Source organism: Arachis duranensis, chromosome 5 (assembly GCF_000817695.3).
Source record: "Arachis duranensis cultivar V14167 chromosome 5, aradu.V14167.gnm2.J7QH, whole genome shotgun sequence".
In the NCBI taxonomy this organism is placed as follows: Eukaryota; Viridiplantae; Streptophyta; class Magnoliopsida; order Fabales; family Fabaceae; genus Arachis; species Arachis duranensis.
Window position 1 is genome coordinate 104,323,096 of NC_029776.3, and position 16,230 is coordinate 104,339,325.

Here is a 16,230-nt window from a genome sequence, read left to right on the forward strand (position 1 = left end):
AAATAAATAATTAAAAATAAAGATATTTTGACTGACTTATTTGAACCGTGTCAAAGATAACATACCAAAAAAAAACACCTAAGACAGAAATATTAAATAATAAAAAGAACTAAGATGACTATGTCGCTCAACATAATCATCTCATAATTTATTGATTTTTTTAATATATATATAAAATAATCAATAGATTTTAATAAAATTAGTAGAAAAGTATAATAAAATAGAATGTTAAAAATATTTGTATTATATATATTTATGCAATATATATTTTATATTTATCCAACCAACAAGTGCAGGTAATTACTTATTTAGGTTTTAGCGAGGTTATGAGAACCGGACCGATCAATGAATCAGTGAAGTGATTGGTTTATTGGTTCATTGGTTCAACCATAGTTCAATAAAATTAAAATTTAACATACAATTTTAAATATTTAAATTTAATAATTTATAAATCATGCTCAATAAAAATACTAATAGAGATAATTTATTCATAGTAATTAATACAAAGTTCTTCTATTATTTAAATGTAAATAGTACCAATAAAAATAAAAAATCCTCTAAACTACATTCTTAACAATTACCTTATTCTAGACATTTTCACCATATAACAAGAGTGACTTTATGCCAGGAAGAAAGAACACAACACAATACAACATATAAGGAGATTAACAAAAGAAAAAATATGCAGTTCAACCCAGGAATATGTCTGCAAAAGTGCAAATGCCATCATTGATTGAATCGGGTGAGGGAGTTGCCATAGCTTAATAAGTGGATCCGAATCCAAAATCTAAAAATCCAAATTACAAATTACATACAAGAATTAAGAATGACAGAAGATTATATCAATTCATACAGCATTCAAAATCCAGAATTATATTCAGTAAAATTTAATATAACACAATTAAACTTATATGACAAAACTCAATATAACAAAATTCAAAATCCAAAGTTCCAAAATTGAACTTATATCAAATTTAGAATTATAGCATGATTAATTCATATAATTAACAAAATAAAAAAATTGAAAAGCAAAACTCTGCATCAAGCCATCAATTCATATAATTAACAAAATAAAAATGTTAACCAGCAACATCCTTTTTGTAATTCCAGCGCAACCAAAAGAGCATAAATCAACAAAAAATAATAGAGTGAAGTTTTAGGCTATGTATTTCGCAACATTGACACGGCAAGCAAGCTTATCAGTTTTCTTATCCAGGATTTCAACTGAAAACTCTTCTTTCAACGTCAAATCAGAGCTAGAACCAGTTGAAGAGCACAAGTATCTCAATTGCATAATCATACATTCATTCCCAGCAAATCAAATTCAGAAATCATGAAAATAAATAACCTCAGAAAATCAAAAACAAAAATCATGGAGGCAGCAAACATATTCATCATGAAGTAGCAAACATACTCAGAAGCAGCAAAATATATTCAAAATCATGAGTAAATATATTCAAGCACAGAACTCATAATTAGAAGGCAGCAGAACATATTCAAGCACAGAACTCATAATCAGAAGGCAGCAAGTTCAGAGGGAGGCGAGATCAGAAAATCAAAATCAAGAAGCATAGAACTCATAAATCATCATCAGAATTCAGAGGAAGCAAGTTCAAGCATAGAGCAGGCGAGCTCATAAATCATAATCAGAACCCAGAAGCACAGAAGGCAGCAAATAAATCAAGAAGACAAGAACAGAGTCTTACCGGCGGCGAGTGAGGACCCAGTGTCGGCGACGTTCGGCGACGGCGAATGAGGAGGCGGGCTCGGCGAGCTCGGCGACGAGGAGGCGGGCTAGCTTGGTGGCAATGGTGGGTGAATGGCTGAATGCACTTGGAAAGGGGAAAGGGAAAAGGGAAAACTGATTAGGGTTAGTGGGTGCACTGGGTTATGCGTTACGCCTTTCTCCTTAAAAAAAAAGAGGTGCAAACCATAAAACTGCCAAAAAATCGGACGGTTCTCTCGATTCACTGATTAACTGTCGGTTCGATTGATTTTTTCACCGATTTTTTATCAGTCAATTTTTGACATTACACAGACTGACTAGATGACCGATTCTCATTTATTCCGGTTGAATCGGTCGGTCTGATTCGATTTTTAAAACCATAAATTTTAGTATAAATATATATTTAATATTTTTTATTAGAAGACACACAAAAAAAATACTAAGGAATAAGTGCAGAATTTTTTTATAAAAGGCCACGCCGCAATTTAATACACTAAGTTTTTTCTCATTCCAGTTTTCTTTCAAGTTCCAACTCAATTCATTCTTTTCACTTCAACAATCAACACAGCCATCAGTATAGCTGAACTGATCCACCTGCTGCTGTTGTTCAAATGTGTCAATTGCTCAGACGCTATTTTCCTAGAAAGAATAAGATTGGAACGACATCCCAAAAACTCGATGTTTGATTATATTATGTATTATAATTTTAATTTGAGTATGAAAAAGCTAAAATTTTAATTTATTATAAAAATAATAAAATATTTTTTAAATATTAAAATAAAAATATTAAATTATTCATTTGAATAGTAATGTTTTTTATGTACTATTTATATATAATTTTATTAATTTTTAAAATTATTAAATTTTATTTATTTAAGTTTAATTTATAGAGAAAATTATTAATAACATATTATTGGTCAAAAAATTTTATGGCTCCATGTGATTTGATACAAATATTTCTTTTCCTCATCAATACATTATTTTTCTTTAAACATATTAAGATATATCAGTCGATATGTCCGAGTGGTTAAGGAGACAGACTTGAAATCTGTTGGGTTTTACCCGCGCAGGTTCGAACCCTGCTGTCGACGAAGTCTTAATATTTGAGTATCAAGAATGACACCTCAAGGGATGTTGTTGTTGATCTATTATTTTTAGTTTTTTTACATTAGTGTCTAGTTTGAAACCCAGTCAATGTTAATTCATTGTTTTTGATATTTTCGGTTATGGAAGGTGTTGATGGGAAGGAGTTACATAGCCATCTACACAACATAAGACCATATTAATATAATTATACTTTTAAATTTACTCACTAATGAAAGATTATACTCTCTCTACCATTCAACAACAAACAATATTCTACCTGTAAATAAATAAATAAATAAATGATCGATGTTATTATTGGTCGGTTTTGTAAGTGTTACCGGTTCGGCCATTACGCTAAAAAAGACGCCGTTTTAATGTTTATAGAGAGGAAAAAAAAAACATTACCAGCCTCAATTCTCTCGCAGTCGCAGTCACTACCTCTTCTTTCGCAGTCACGCCCTCTTCGCTGCTGGGAAGGAGCTGTAGCCGCCGACGGGGACAGACCGTGGGTGCCGTTGCCGCTTGTGGAAGGTCTGTATCTCGGCCCCCATCACATCGTTCCTCTTCTCCTCGCGGTCGCCCGAAAGTCTACGTCCAGCTCGTCGCCTCGCATTAGCCGTCGCGAAGGGCTGCTTGGTCGTCATCCCTTCGATCTCTCTCTCTTTCTCAAGTCTCTTTCTCTCGGTCCGAGTTCGGTCGTTTCTGTCGCGAAGGTCTGCTCTCTGTCCGAGGCTCTGAGCTAACTTCCCTTCCTCGTCGCCGTCACTTCCCATTCCTCCCTCGCCACCGGTAGGCACTGCTGCTTTGAATTTTTTTCTGTTTTGTATTTTTGCTAATAATACTGATTCCGAGTTGCCGGGTTTAACGATTCGGAGTTGCTGATTTTGTGGAATAATAGTTGAATTGAATGATTCGGTTGAATATTTTCTCAATTTCAATTTCTAAGATTCTGAGTTGAGTTTGTGTACTAGATTATGAGTTGAGATTGTGTTGTTAGTTGGGGTTGTTGCTTATGTGATTCTGAATTTTGTTATATTGAAACCAAACAGAAGCTAGCATGGGCCATTATACTAAAAAATACTTACTATTTATATATTGGTTAAATTTATAAATTATTGATTTTTTATTTTTTGTTTTATTAAACATATTTTCTAATATAATTTTATATAATAATTCTATAGATTTTGTTAATTTTATTCTCATAATAGTTTTTTAAAATTTTTATAATGAAAAAGAAACCAGACAAGAAAGGAAAGAGAAGAGTTTCATTGACAGTTATTTCTTTAATGCTTCAGTCTCAAACTGGTTTGAACACTTCATGTAGATAATTTAACCCTTTTCTTTTTCTTTTCTTGTTTTGTTTTTTTCGATTATCTAACCCAGTTAATTTTGCCTTCAGTATGTGAACTGGTGTGGCCATATATTCAAGGAGAAGAATCATGAAATTGGGATGATAAGGGGGCGGAATGTGAATTTTGTGAGGGAAAGGGAGCAGGTGGTTGAGTAAACAAATCATAATGTTAGGGTGATGAGGGACCCAATTTGATTTTTGTGAGGGAGAGGTGGAATGAGATGATCTTCCAAGTGCATCTCAGAAGTAGGGATTCTTGCAAGTGATCAATCATGGTCTTCTGAAGATGTTATGGATGAGATGTTCCATGGAATCCGTAGTTTCATGAATAAGAAGCTGAGCTAAAGAAACCGTTTTTATTCAAGGGATAACAACAATAAAGTTAGGTATTTCTTCAATAGTAAGCTGTTCAGAGACTATGCCATTTCATTTGTTGCAAATCCTGATCTTCTTAATCCAGACCAGAAGTGTGTACTCGTAGGTAATTTCATTTAGCTTTTATGCAACTTTTCTTATACCTGGTTACATGGCTTTTGATTGGTCACGGTCATCACTTGCTGCCATTGTGCACTTTAGACCCTCTTCTTGTATAATTATATGTCTTTTGATCAAACATTTGTGATTTGTACAGAGATATAGTGTCTAAATATTCAAAACAAGTACAGCATTGTGTATTATAATCTTTGGCCTTAACTACTCTTACTTAAAGAAATGGATGTTCCTGAGGCACTTCATGTTATGGTCAGTACTACCCACAGTGCCCTGAACCTGAGTTAACCTTGGGACTTACAAAACACACTGATTTGGATTTCATAACAATACTTCTGCAAGATCAAATTGGAGCTCTTCAAGTTATTCATCAAAATCAATGGGTTGGTATTCCTCTAGTGCAAGGAAGCTCTTGTTGTAAATATTATATTCTACTCGTGAACTAATGTATTTAGTTATAGAGTATTAAGATACATTGATTTATTTAGGAATGGTTAGAGAATGTATATTGATTATAGAAAATGTAATAGTTGTATTATAGAAAATCTAAACTTAATAGTTTCCTATATCATTGCAATACTTAGCTTGTTGAGTGTAACATACTGGTTAATTTCTTTTTGTTAGTTTTATTTGATCATTACTGTTTTTAAGATTTGAGAGGTTTAATATCTCGGTTCATGGGACTTATAATGGTACAACCCCTTATTTGATATTCCATAAATAACTCCTCACATCATCTAGTTTGGCATACACTAAATGAATTTTGAAGGAACTTTTATTTAGATATAAGACATGAGAGTTTTTTAAAACAATAAATGTTGAATCTCTCACTCTAGCATCCCTCAAGAAAGTTTGTAATTAATATACTTTCATACAAGAGTATCTTTGATTCTTTGATTCTTGATACTTCTTCAGAGCCTGAAGTGGTTTAGTGGAGAGGAGACTAGCTTTGTAGTGTACACCAGTTTAACCAAGTCCGACATTTTCATTTCCTTATAAATTGGAGGATTATCTTCTGTCAACAACTCTTTTATTGGTCCATACATTCTTGGAGATTCATCATCAACATGTTGTCTCAGAAAATATGCAACCGAAATTCGTGGACCTACTTTCTGAGCCACAACTCTGTGCATGGCGCTCATGAATTTGTCATTTGTGATTAGCTGTAATCAGTGCTAATACATTAATAGATCAATTGAAGAACTTAAATGTTTGTTTAATTTTGTGAAATATTATATACAGGAGTTTATACTAACATAGTAATAACATGATTAGATATCTATATAAAACTAAATTAAATTCAATATATAATATAAATTACTACCAAAAACATTGATGAAATTATCATCACCTGCATCATATCTCCAAGGTTAATGATAAAAGCACCAGGAATGGGAGTGACATCAATCCACTGGTCTTCATGAAAGACTTGAAGTCCACCAACTTGGTCTTGTAGAAGAACAGTTACAAAGCCAATATCAGTATGACCACCTATCCCCCAAGTGAGTTCAGGCTCAGGACAAGGAGGGTAATAATGTCCAACCATGAAAATTCCTTCACCACAATCTATGTCTTTAAGGTAACTGCTTTCTAAGTCTAATGCCTCCGAAAGCAGTTCTAAAAGAGTTAGTGCCAATTTCTTGACTTGGTCTGAGTACTCAATTGTTATATCTCTGCAAACAAATTAATTTCACAAGTCACGAAAACAAACATTTCTAGCATGCATTTAGTTTGTGTTTGTCATTAAACCACTAATCCCAAAAGTTTAAACTAATGAAAAAAAATAACATAAATAGTTATATCTTTAATACTCTTCCTCAAGCAAGAGTCTCTTTTGAATTTGCTTAGATTTTGGCATAAGCTTCCTTTTCTCTTTTTATTTGTCTTATACTTTTTTTTTCATTTTCGGGATTCACCAAAGATTTAACTCTTGATCTTTTGAATATAAAATTTTGATACCATATATAAAATTACTCATCTCAAAAGTTTAAGCTGATGGAAAAAGACAATCTCTAAAATATTTTTATTTTATTTTCAAAATTTTGTTAAAAAAAGAGAAAACAGGATATGATCATTCTAAGCTATTTACATTTATATAGTAAATATGATACCTGCAAATTGAAGGGAGTTGGTGAGGGTCAAGGGGTCCTGGCGCCAATAAACAATAGAGGGTGTCCCTCCAATTAATCTCTGAAGCTGTATAAAAATTGAAGTTGGTGTTGTAGAATACCCTCTTTGTAATATCACGTGAATAGAATTCTTTCTTTACCTCAGCATCTTGCTCATGAAATCTACGCACCCCATCAAGCATTTCATCCAAAACACTCTGTGGAATGTCATGGTTGACCACTTGAAAGAAACCCCATTTCTCACACGCATCTTTGACTTTCTGAACGATCTCATGGCGTGAATTACCTTCTTCGTGCAGTGATCCCAAATCAATAACTGGAATACTAACATCCGTAGCAGGAGGGGAGGAGGAGGAAGAGGAAGAAGAAGAAGAATCGTTGACTTTATGGCTGTCATGAACGAATATCTTTGATAACTTGGATAAACCAGCATCAACAAGACCCTTCACACCTGCTTTTGTTTCATCAAGAAGCTTTAGTTCCCTGTTCCTGTCATAGTCTCCATGTTCGTGATCTGCTTCCACCATGTTTCACTCCGTTCTCAATAAAATTTATCTATTCAACTAAGAACTTAATTCACGATATCTAGAAACCTTGCTTGTAATGTTATTTTCTCTGCCTTGCTTGCCTTAATGGTATCAATTATCGGAAGTCAACTTTGATAATTACGACATTTAATATAATCAAACATTGAAACTTGAAAGTGTGTAAAGATTGAATATTTTATAGCAACCCGAAAATAGTTTTGGAAGAACATAAAAAAAATAGTTGCATTACAAAAATTCATAACTAATAGATTCCTGTATCATTACATTATTACAGTATTTTTTTCTAACCATTTAATAACACTCAAATAAACTCTTAATATCTCAGGTCATGAAATTTATAATGGTACAACCACACTTATGTTAGATGCCACGCCATCTTTAGAGTCTAAATTATACTACAATGACTTTTAGGATTCTTATTTGGTATTCCATAAATAACTCCTAGCATCATCTAGTTTAACATACACCAAATGAAATTTGAAGAGAAGTCACTAACTCTTTTATTGGTCCATATATTCTTAGATATTCATCCTGAACATGTTGTCTCAGAGAACATAAAATCAAAACTCATGGACCTACTTTTTGAGTCACAACTCTGTGCTTGGCGCTCATAAACTTGTCATTTGTGATTAGCTACAATCAGTACTAAGACCTTAAATATGTCACTTGAACAACTTAACTATTTGTTTTGTGGAATATTATATAACATAGTAATACATTATTAGATATTTGCTTAAAATAGAAATTAAATTCGATATATAAATATAAAGATTAAAGTACGTTTTTCTAATGTATAATTTTTTTAATTTTTAATGTTAGCTTTTTATTTATATCAAAATTATTTTTATACATTTTTAATTTTGCCTCTAACATTTTAAATAGAGTTAGCGTTCAAAATAATTTTGATATAAATAAAAATATTAAAAACAAAATTAAATAAAAAAATATTTTTAAAATTTTAGAAAATTAGAAATAAAAAATATATTTTACTTTTAATATAAATCACAAACAAAAACAATGATAAAATTATGATCACCTGCATCATGTCACCAAGGATAACCAAGGATAACGATGAAAGTACTAGTCAAGAGTGGAACTAGAAATTTTTTTAAAAGGGGCTAATATGAAAAATATAAATTAAGATGAGAGAAAAATAAAAAATTAAAAGAAGGCTAAACTAAAAAATTAAAAGATTTATACGTACAAATTATTAATTTTGGCAAAGGGAGTGATATGTTTTTTTCGTAATTGAAAGGGAGGTGATATTATTATATTAAACCATTGGTTTTTATGAAAGATTTGAAGTCCACTAACTTGGTCTTGTAGAGGAACAGTTACAAAGCCCATATTCGTATGAGCACTTAGCCCCCAAGTGAGTTTAGGCTCAGGGCAAGGAGGGTAATAGTTTCCAACCATAAATTGCCTTCTAGCCTAACGCCTATGAAAGCAATTCCAACAGCATCAGTGTCAGTTTTTTGACATGATCTAAGTACTTAATTATTACATCTCTGCAAACAAATTAATCTCGCATATCATGCAAACAAATCATTTTAACATTTTTTATTTGTGTTATTATTTTCAAAATTTATTTTCTCTTCTTATTTTTATTTTTTACTTATACGAAATTTTAAATAATGAAAATATAAAAAATAAAATAAAAAAGTAATTAGCTTCTTTTAAACAAAAATCAAATTCATCACCTTATTTAAAAGAAAAAGAATAGTTATTCCCTAACTTAATTAAATTAACAGGTAAAAATTCATGTATAGTTATTTTTATGAAATGTTAATAGTTGAAAGCATATCAAATTTTTTAATAGCTTTTTATTATTAATTATTTTTTGGAATTTTCACGATATCTATCCTAACTCAATAAGTCAAGGATTATAGTCTATTCCGAATCGAAATTTCATTTAAGAATTTGCAGCCAATCAATGATTACTATATATTCAAACCTCTTGACATTTGTTTAAACGAAGGAATAAATTAATTACTTGACTAATTTAAATTACTTCTCAACTATCAACTACTACTGACTACACTACTGTGAGTCTCTACCAAACTAAAACAAGCTAGAGTTATATACCTGCAAATAGAATGGAGTTGGTGACGGTCAAGGTCCCTGGTGCCAAACTGCCAATAAACAATAGAAGGTGTCCCTCCAATTAGTGGCTTTCTCACAATTCTGCTCCAAGATCACATTGGTGGCCTACAAGTTTTGTGGCAAAATCAGTGGATCAATGTTCCCCCTGTTCATGCTGCTTTGGTAGTTAACATTGGAGATATGCTGCAAGTGAATCCACTATTTTTCTAATCTATTAAAATCTTCCAGTTTGTTCTCTATATGACGTGTGAATCATTTTGTGGAATCAGCCATCCATACAATTATTAAGTTAAGCCACCTACATTATATTACACCTTTTTGACAGAATGTTTATGCACTACTTGACTACTGTTTATGACATGTGAATCCTTTCCGATAGATGCATAATTTATATTGTAACTAGAGCAGAATCGTAATAATCTTAATTTATGTTACCATTTGCAGCTGATATCTAATGACAAATTGAAAAGCGGGAGCACCGTGTTGTGGCAAACCATAGAGGACCTAGAGTATCAGTTGCATGCTTCTTCACTCTTGATAACTACCCATCACAAAGAATATATGGCCCCATCAAGGAGTTACTTTCACAAGATAACCCCCCTCTCTATAGGGATACATCATTACAAGATTTTAATGCTTATTACTATAACAAGGGACTTGGTGGCAATTCTGCTCTTTATCATTTTTTGTTGCAAAGATAAAATATGATATCACAAAATATGGTTTTAGAGATTAGAGAACATAATATAGGGCTCAAACACTTGCTGTATCAACATATCATATTCACATTTCTAAGGCTACTTAGAGATTAATATATGTGGTCCAGAGTAGTATACTAGTTAGAAATAGCAATGTTCATCACTCATAATCACTCTCCAGTCTCCATCAACAAGAATCTATGTCCCCATAAGGGAGCTATTGTCTCGAGATAATCCTTTTCTCTTGATGGGGAAACATTATTGCAGGATTACAGAGCATACTTTTATGACAAAGCACTTGATGGAAATTCAGGTCTTTACCATTTTCAGTTACACAGAGAGATATTAAGCATCATGCACGTGCATCTGAATGATATTAAACGCTGGTCTTGTTTTCATTATATTATAGTTATTACTATATAATATAGAAAAGTACGAGCAGCCAATGAAATATTTGTACAATGTGCACAATAGAGATTTATGGAGTATTAGAGATATAACCATTAGTGCTATCTTTTCCTATCGGCTAAAGTTTTTGGGATGAGTGGTATCATGATATGGTATTAGAGCGCTAGATTCAAAAAGTCCTTGGTAAACCCCAAAATCAATTTAAGCTTTTGGAAAGATGTTAAGATGTTTATTATCCTAGTACTCGGATGGTTATTCTAGATAGTAGGGGATGTTCATAGCGAGATCCATATATATATATATATATATATAATATATTTATATGAAGAATTTAATCGAGTAATTGCAATAAATAATATATTAATAAATTTTTTATTTAATCATGTATGAATATATTTAAAATTGTCTAAGGTTGTAATTTATTAAGTAGTAAATTTAAAAAAGTTATTCAATATAGTTTTTTATTTAATTTTTTTTTTGGTGTCTTCCTTTTTGTTATGTTGCTACTTATTGGTGAATGGTGATACTTGTTTTGTTTCCTTCACTTGAATGTTTGGAATAAAATTTTCTTGCCATTTAATTTGCTTTTATGATCTTGATTGTCTTCTTTTTCGTTGTTGCTATTATTTGTTGATCTAATTGTTCCTATTGTTGCTTGTTAATGTATTTTAGTTTTTTTTCTTCGTAATGTATTTATTGGCAGTAGATTTTCATCCGATGATATTAGCGTTGGTGAGTTCGGTTTTTTTTTCGAAGGGTATAATTTTGTTAGTAAGTGTCGAAAAATATATAAATATTAAATAAGAGTGTTTATTTGTAACATAGAGTTTAATATTATAATTTAGTATTAATACCTGTTTGATTTCTTTTAAGGATATCTTTTATTGGGCTTCATTTTATGGAACAAATGTCTCTGTCATAGTGAATTTTTTGGATCCTTCCTTTAGGTTATAATCGTTTAATTTGACTTTAAATATGAGTGATCTATTACATAGATTTTTCATTTTTGTTTGGACATCAGCTTCATCTTGTAGTTTCTTTAAATCAGCTACAGTTGTTCCAAGTAATTTCCTTGTCCTCTTGTTTCATTTTTGAATCCTATAAAACCTTGCAAAAAATTTCATAAAGTACTATGGTAGTTATTTGCTAAAAGTTAAAAATAACCTTAAAGTTAAAATATATTGTTTTACTCATTTTTATTAGGTACACTTTAAACCGTACCTTTTATTATTGTATAAAATAGGTGATTCACATTATGAGTCACACCCGACCCAACTATAAGAAAATATATGAAAACTAACATTAACATAGTTCGTCAAGCATACTTACAAAGAATGTTGTTATTTTGATTTAATAGTTATATATGTTAAGTGACTTCTTTTTCATAGTTGGTTGAGTCACTATCATTTTCTTTTTTATTTTTTTTAATAAATACAATTATGTCAAATAATACTTATGAAAAATGATGTTACCTTAACTTAGTAATTATGTTAAGTCAAGCCTTTTTTTTTATGATTGGTTAAGTTACTATCATTTTTTTTTCATAATAAATATAATTACATAGTCACTTACTATATATATTTAATAAAAGTGGTAGAAAAAAAAGAGATATAAAATTATGTGAAAAAAAATAAAAAAATGTGTAAAATAAATGTTGATTTATATAGTGATATAAGAAAGAATAAATATAAAATGTGAGAATGAATTAGAATTTAACTCAATTCATATCTATTAAAAAATTTTTATTAACATTGAAAAAGTATAGTAACATATATAAAATTAAAGAATAAAAGAATATAAAAAATAAAATTTAAAAAATTTTATGAACATTAAGAGAATAGAGTAATTTATATAAAATTAAAGAATAAGAGAATATAAAAATAATATTAAATAAATTCTATGATATTAAGAAAGTATTACAAAAGATAATAACAGATGAATCTAAATTTTGACGTGACTCATGCTAGAAACTTATAAAACTAAAAATAAATATGAAATAGTAAAATTCTAAAAATCTAAAATTACTTAAAGTTAATATAGTATTATACTAAAAATCTAAAAGGTTAAGAATAAATATAGAAACTACTTTTAGTTCTCTTTTAATATATTATTATTATCTTCTTTTAGTGCTCTTTTAATATATTACTAGTAAATAATAGATATTATTACCATAATACTATTGATGATATTAATAGATCATAAGTTTGAGTGTGGCTTTCTAAAGCTGCTAACATACCCTCTGCATTTACGACATCAATTAATGTTGATTTTTTAAAATAAAACATAATAGCTCCAAAAATGTTGAAATGAAAAATCAAATACTTCCAGACAATACCAAAAAAATATTAACAATAATAAAAAAAATAAAAAATAAAAAATAACCAAAAACAAAAGAAAAAAACGAAAAAATTCCAGGCAAAACCAGCATATTTGGGCCACTGTAAAGTTTTGTTTATGGAGATTGGGCCTTTCAATGTAAATAAAACTGCGTTAGACTTGGATCATGTCAGATGACAACCTGGTTTTTGTGATAAGAAACAAAAATCGGTTTTAATAAATCTAATTGTGTTAGCCGGTGTCTAACACTGATAACGTCCAAAAAGAAAAAGTTTCTAACAATCAGTAACATAGGGGGAACATTGAATTTGTCCTCTCCATGTTAGAAGTAGAACTAACGTGGTCAATAAGAGGTATATATCAGTATATGTAAAATCAAATGCTTGTGTCACATATCAGCACCCTCATGTCACACAAATACATCTGTACATGGTTGTAATATGTACAAGAAACGGATTAACAAGAACTAACAAATCATCTCAGAAGGCTAAAGCTATACAAAGTGACCAAAACTTAGACTGCTCTCTCTTTTGAAACTAACGAGTTCAACATTCAACAGGTTTATGCAAACGATAAGAATGAAATAACTAGGTCCTTGTTCTTGAAATGCCAAAGGAGATGGTATTTTATCAGCATGGAAGAATCAATGGAAGTTCCAAATATGCATTAGTTGTTCATTCTAAACTCAAATCTGGAAATCTGCTCAGGAATGCTGGATATAACGAGACCATATCTCTGCAACCAAGTTTGATTGATACACAAATTAGGATATGATCCTTTTAATGCAAACTTTAAGATTAGTCGAACCATCTTCAAAATCAAAAGCTTCAGTTCATGGAAATGTTTTTATATAGAGAATTTGACGATAAAATGTTTCAACCCATCAATTTACAAAGCAATTTTCAACATAGTAACAGGAAGAAAAAAGAGTAAATAAATCATACATAATTTGCCATACCTGAGCATTGTCATACAGTTCAAACATTGGAACAGCAAGAAGTTTTAGATTTTTCGGCACCTCAAAGTCTCCACTATCAGATAAATGGACCATGTAAAGCACTCTGCACTCCTGCACAAAGTACTAGCATAATTGTAATCATGGACCAACAAAATCAGAAGTACATGATACTCAATGACAGTGGTAAATTACCTTTGGTTTTTTTATGTGAGCAGGACAGTGTGGATACATAAACTTTTCAAAGTTCGGCCTCCACCATCTTGCCACACATTCACCTATCTGCAACATCAACAATATCTTCTGGTATGGGCCCATATAATGTGGAAAGACAACAATATTACACTCATCCAATACACACCAGTAGGTATAGAATCCAAACAATTGTCCAATTTTATAGATTCATTCATCCATAAGACAGAAACATTTCGATTCTTCTATTAACACATCAGTTTTACATCTAAAAAGCAAGTAATACTGTAACAGTACCTTCCAGTTAGGCACAAGATTTTGCAACCTAGGACCGAGCTTGCTAGTCAACTTTCTCTTCAAGCCCTCAATTTCTGTCAAGTTGAAGAACAAAAGCACAAACAGCAGATTAGGATAACCAAGAACTCCTATTATCAGATAATTTATCATGCTAAACAAGTGGAAATTCAAGATCCTACCATTCTCTCCTGGCTTGAGCCGTCCTCCTGGAAGTTTGTTGAATGTTCCTCCGATTTCAAGAAGTAGTAAATGAGGATAATTGTGTTCTTGTACCTGCAAAATGAAAGCATATGTTGAGACAGAACAACAAACAGAATCACCAAAGAAATTATCCTAACAACCCTACACTCATTCCAAATAACCTCCCCTACGAAGATGCTGCTAGATGAGTACCTTCTCAATGTTCATATTCCAGCTTCAAACTTAACATAAGCTATGTGTTATAAAAGATATGATCATTTATATTCTATTAATATATTATAAATAACATTTCAGAGTACCTTACAGAAGGGGATTCATTGTTACATTAAAAACACTAGTGATAAAAATGCAGAACATACCAAAAGTGCTAAATTCAAAGAACATTAAATCAAGTGAACCCACCAGTAAGACGCCTGCAACGCTGATTCTCATTCCTTCTTTTTCATAGCTGAAATTCATAAAACAAAAGCAAAAACATATGCATCATATAAGCAACAAAGAACAAACACACCAACCTAAACCATAAAGGCCTAAAACCCTATAAAATTCCTAGTGGACTCTATAAAGAACGTTATAACAAAATCATGTCAAGAAAGTGCAATACGTCAAAATCTCAACTTTAAATAAAAAAAAAAAAAAAGGAGGAGAAAAGGAGGGTATAGCCGTATAGAAAGTGTTTTAAATTTTGTATTTGTTTGAGGGGAAAGAAAAGAAGAGAAAAGCGAGTAATGAAAGAAAGAGTGAAAAGAAAACGAACATCTGTCTCAGACGAGCAAAGCGAGCGGGGACGGAGGTGTCCTTCTCAACCTTGGTCTCTTTAGCGCCGAAACTGTAGTGAGAAAGAGAGTATAAGTTCACTATCGGCATTATTTCTTTCTTAATCTTCTTCTTCAAAGTGCAAAGAAAAACAGCGCCAAACAAATTCAAAGAGATTTTTTTTTTTGGTGTCTAATTCAAAGAGACTTTTTGAATTCTTAAATACCCTTCCTCAGTTGCTAATTGCGTTTTCTTTTTTCCCCGTAATTAATATTTTTTTTTTATGAAAAAATGCCTTGGGTTTAAAAAAATTTTAAACTTTTTTTTTAAAACAAGTTTTAATTAAAAAAATAAAAAAAGGCATAATTACTGTTAAGAATTAAGATATCTAGACCGATTGTGCAAAAAATCTAATACTATAAACTTTTTTTACATAAAATTTTAGATAACTAAAATAATAATAATTTTTTTTAATTACTTATAAAATAATTTATTAAAATAATTGTTTAAACAAATTAAAGAATTTTATTGTAATAGATTTTATAGTATACATAATACAATTAAGATACTATAACAAAGCTAATTCTCTCCGTTTATATATATAAGTATTTGTTTAAGTGAAAATTTTTATAAAATATTAAAAAAAATAATTTTTTCTTGTGTAAGTTAGATTTAAACTAAAATTTGATAAATAAATACAAAAATAATATGTTTATTGACCCTCAAACATAATTTGACTTAGGGTGCTCAAAATCGATTCGGACCGAATTAAATCGAAAATTCGAACCGAAAAAATTAAAAACCGAAATAATCAAAAATTGGAAAAACCGAAAAAAAAATTTGTTTTGTTGTTTTTTGTACGGTTTGGTTTGCTTTTCGATTTTGACTTTGAAGACCCTAATCGAACCGAACCGAACCGATTAGAGAAAAAAACCCTAAACATTACTAACCCCA

At 30.6% G+C, this 16,230-nt stretch overlaps 2 protein-coding genes, 2 long non-coding RNA genes, 1 other non-coding gene and 1 pseudogene across 5 annotated transcripts; 3 read left to right on the top strand and 3 right to left on the bottom strand.

The window, feature by feature from the left end:
- Nucleotides 1-468: 468 nt before the first annotated feature.
- Nucleotides 469-1,796, bottom strand: LOC107491198 (uncharacterized). The gene is made up of 2 exons (XR_001592595.3): nucleotides 1,707-1,796; nucleotides 469-787 (listed from the first exon to the last, which is right to left on the bottom strand). It is a non-coding gene; the product is annotated as an uncharacterized LOC107491198 (long non-coding RNA).
- A 939-nt stretch (nucleotides 1,797-2,735) lies between these two features.
- TRNAS-UGA (transfer RNA serine (anticodon UGA)) lies at nucleotides 2,736-2,817 on the top strand. The gene has a single exon. It is a non-coding gene; the product is annotated as a tRNA-Ser (tRNA).
- A 402-nt stretch (nucleotides 2,818-3,219) lies between these two features.
- LOC127747731 (uncharacterized) lies at nucleotides 3,220-5,218 on the top strand. The gene is made up of 2 exons (XR_008009544.1): nucleotides 3,220-3,601; nucleotides 4,212-5,218. It is a non-coding gene; the product is annotated as an uncharacterized LOC127747731 (long non-coding RNA).
- A 191-nt stretch (nucleotides 5,219-5,409) lies between these two features.
- On the bottom strand, nucleotides 5,410-7,400 carry LOC107491184 (1-aminocyclopropane-1-carboxylate oxidase homolog 1). The gene is made up of 3 exons (XM_016111982.3): nucleotides 6,764-7,400; nucleotides 6,004-6,325; nucleotides 5,410-5,815 (listed from the first exon to the last, which is right to left on the bottom strand). Exons 1-3 carry the CDS (start codon nucleotides 7,306-7,308, stop codon nucleotides 5,564-5,566), a joined length of 1,119 nt encoding a protein of 372 aa, XP_015967468.1. The 5' UTR covers nucleotides 7,309-7,400; the 3' UTR covers nucleotides 5,410-5,563.
- Nucleotides 7,401-9,425: 2,025 nt separating this feature from the next.
- Nucleotides 9,426-10,192, top strand: LOC107491199 (1-aminocyclopropane-1-carboxylate oxidase homolog 1-like; annotated as a pseudogene).
- A 3,055-nt stretch (nucleotides 10,193-13,247) lies between these two features.
- On the bottom strand, nucleotides 13,248-15,447 carry LOC107491194 (pre-mRNA cleavage factor Im 25 kDa subunit 2-like). The gene is made up of 7 exons (XM_016111991.3): nucleotides 15,278-15,447; nucleotides 14,923-14,968; nucleotides 14,499-14,592; nucleotides 14,320-14,393; nucleotides 14,026-14,112; nucleotides 13,834-13,944; nucleotides 13,248-13,610 (listed from the first exon to the last, which is right to left on the bottom strand). The coding sequence occupies exons 1-7, from the start codon at nucleotides 15,385-15,387 to the stop codon at nucleotides 13,542-13,544; spliced, it is 591 nt and encodes a 196-aa protein (XP_015967477.1). The 5' UTR covers nucleotides 15,388-15,447; the 3' UTR covers nucleotides 13,248-13,541.
- Between the last annotated feature and the right edge of the window lie 783 nt (nucleotides 15,448-16,230).

What these genes read in the sequence shown, in the direction of transcription:
- LOC107491194 (XM_016111991.3), bottom strand. Translation starts at nt 15,387, where the DNA reads ATGCCGATAGTGAACTTATACTCTCTTTCTCACTACAGTTTCGGCGCT. An exon ending in GCTCAAGCCAGGAGAGAATG is followed by an intron (nt 14,394 to 14,498) that starts GTAGGATCTTGA and finishes TCAACTTGACAG; the next exon opens with AAATTGAGGGCTTGAAGAGA. An exon ending in ATCTTGTGCCTAACTGGAAG is followed by an intron (nt 14,113 to 14,319) that starts GTACTGTTACAG and finishes TTGATGTTGCAG; the next exon opens with ATAGGTGAATGTGTGGCAAG.
- LOC107491184 (XM_016111982.3), bottom strand. Translation starts at nt 7,308, where the DNA reads ATGGTGGAAGCAGATCACGAACATGGAGACTATGACAGGAACAGGGAA. An exon ending in CAACTCCCTTCAATTTGCAG is followed by an intron (nt 6,326 to 6,763) that starts GTATCATATTTA and finishes ATTTGTTTGCAG; the next exon opens with AGATATAACAATTGAGTACT. An exon ending in ACCTTGGAGATATGATGCAG is followed by an intron (nt 5,816 to 6,003) that starts GTGATGATAATT and finishes CACTGATTACAG; the next exon opens with CTAATCACAAATGACAAATT.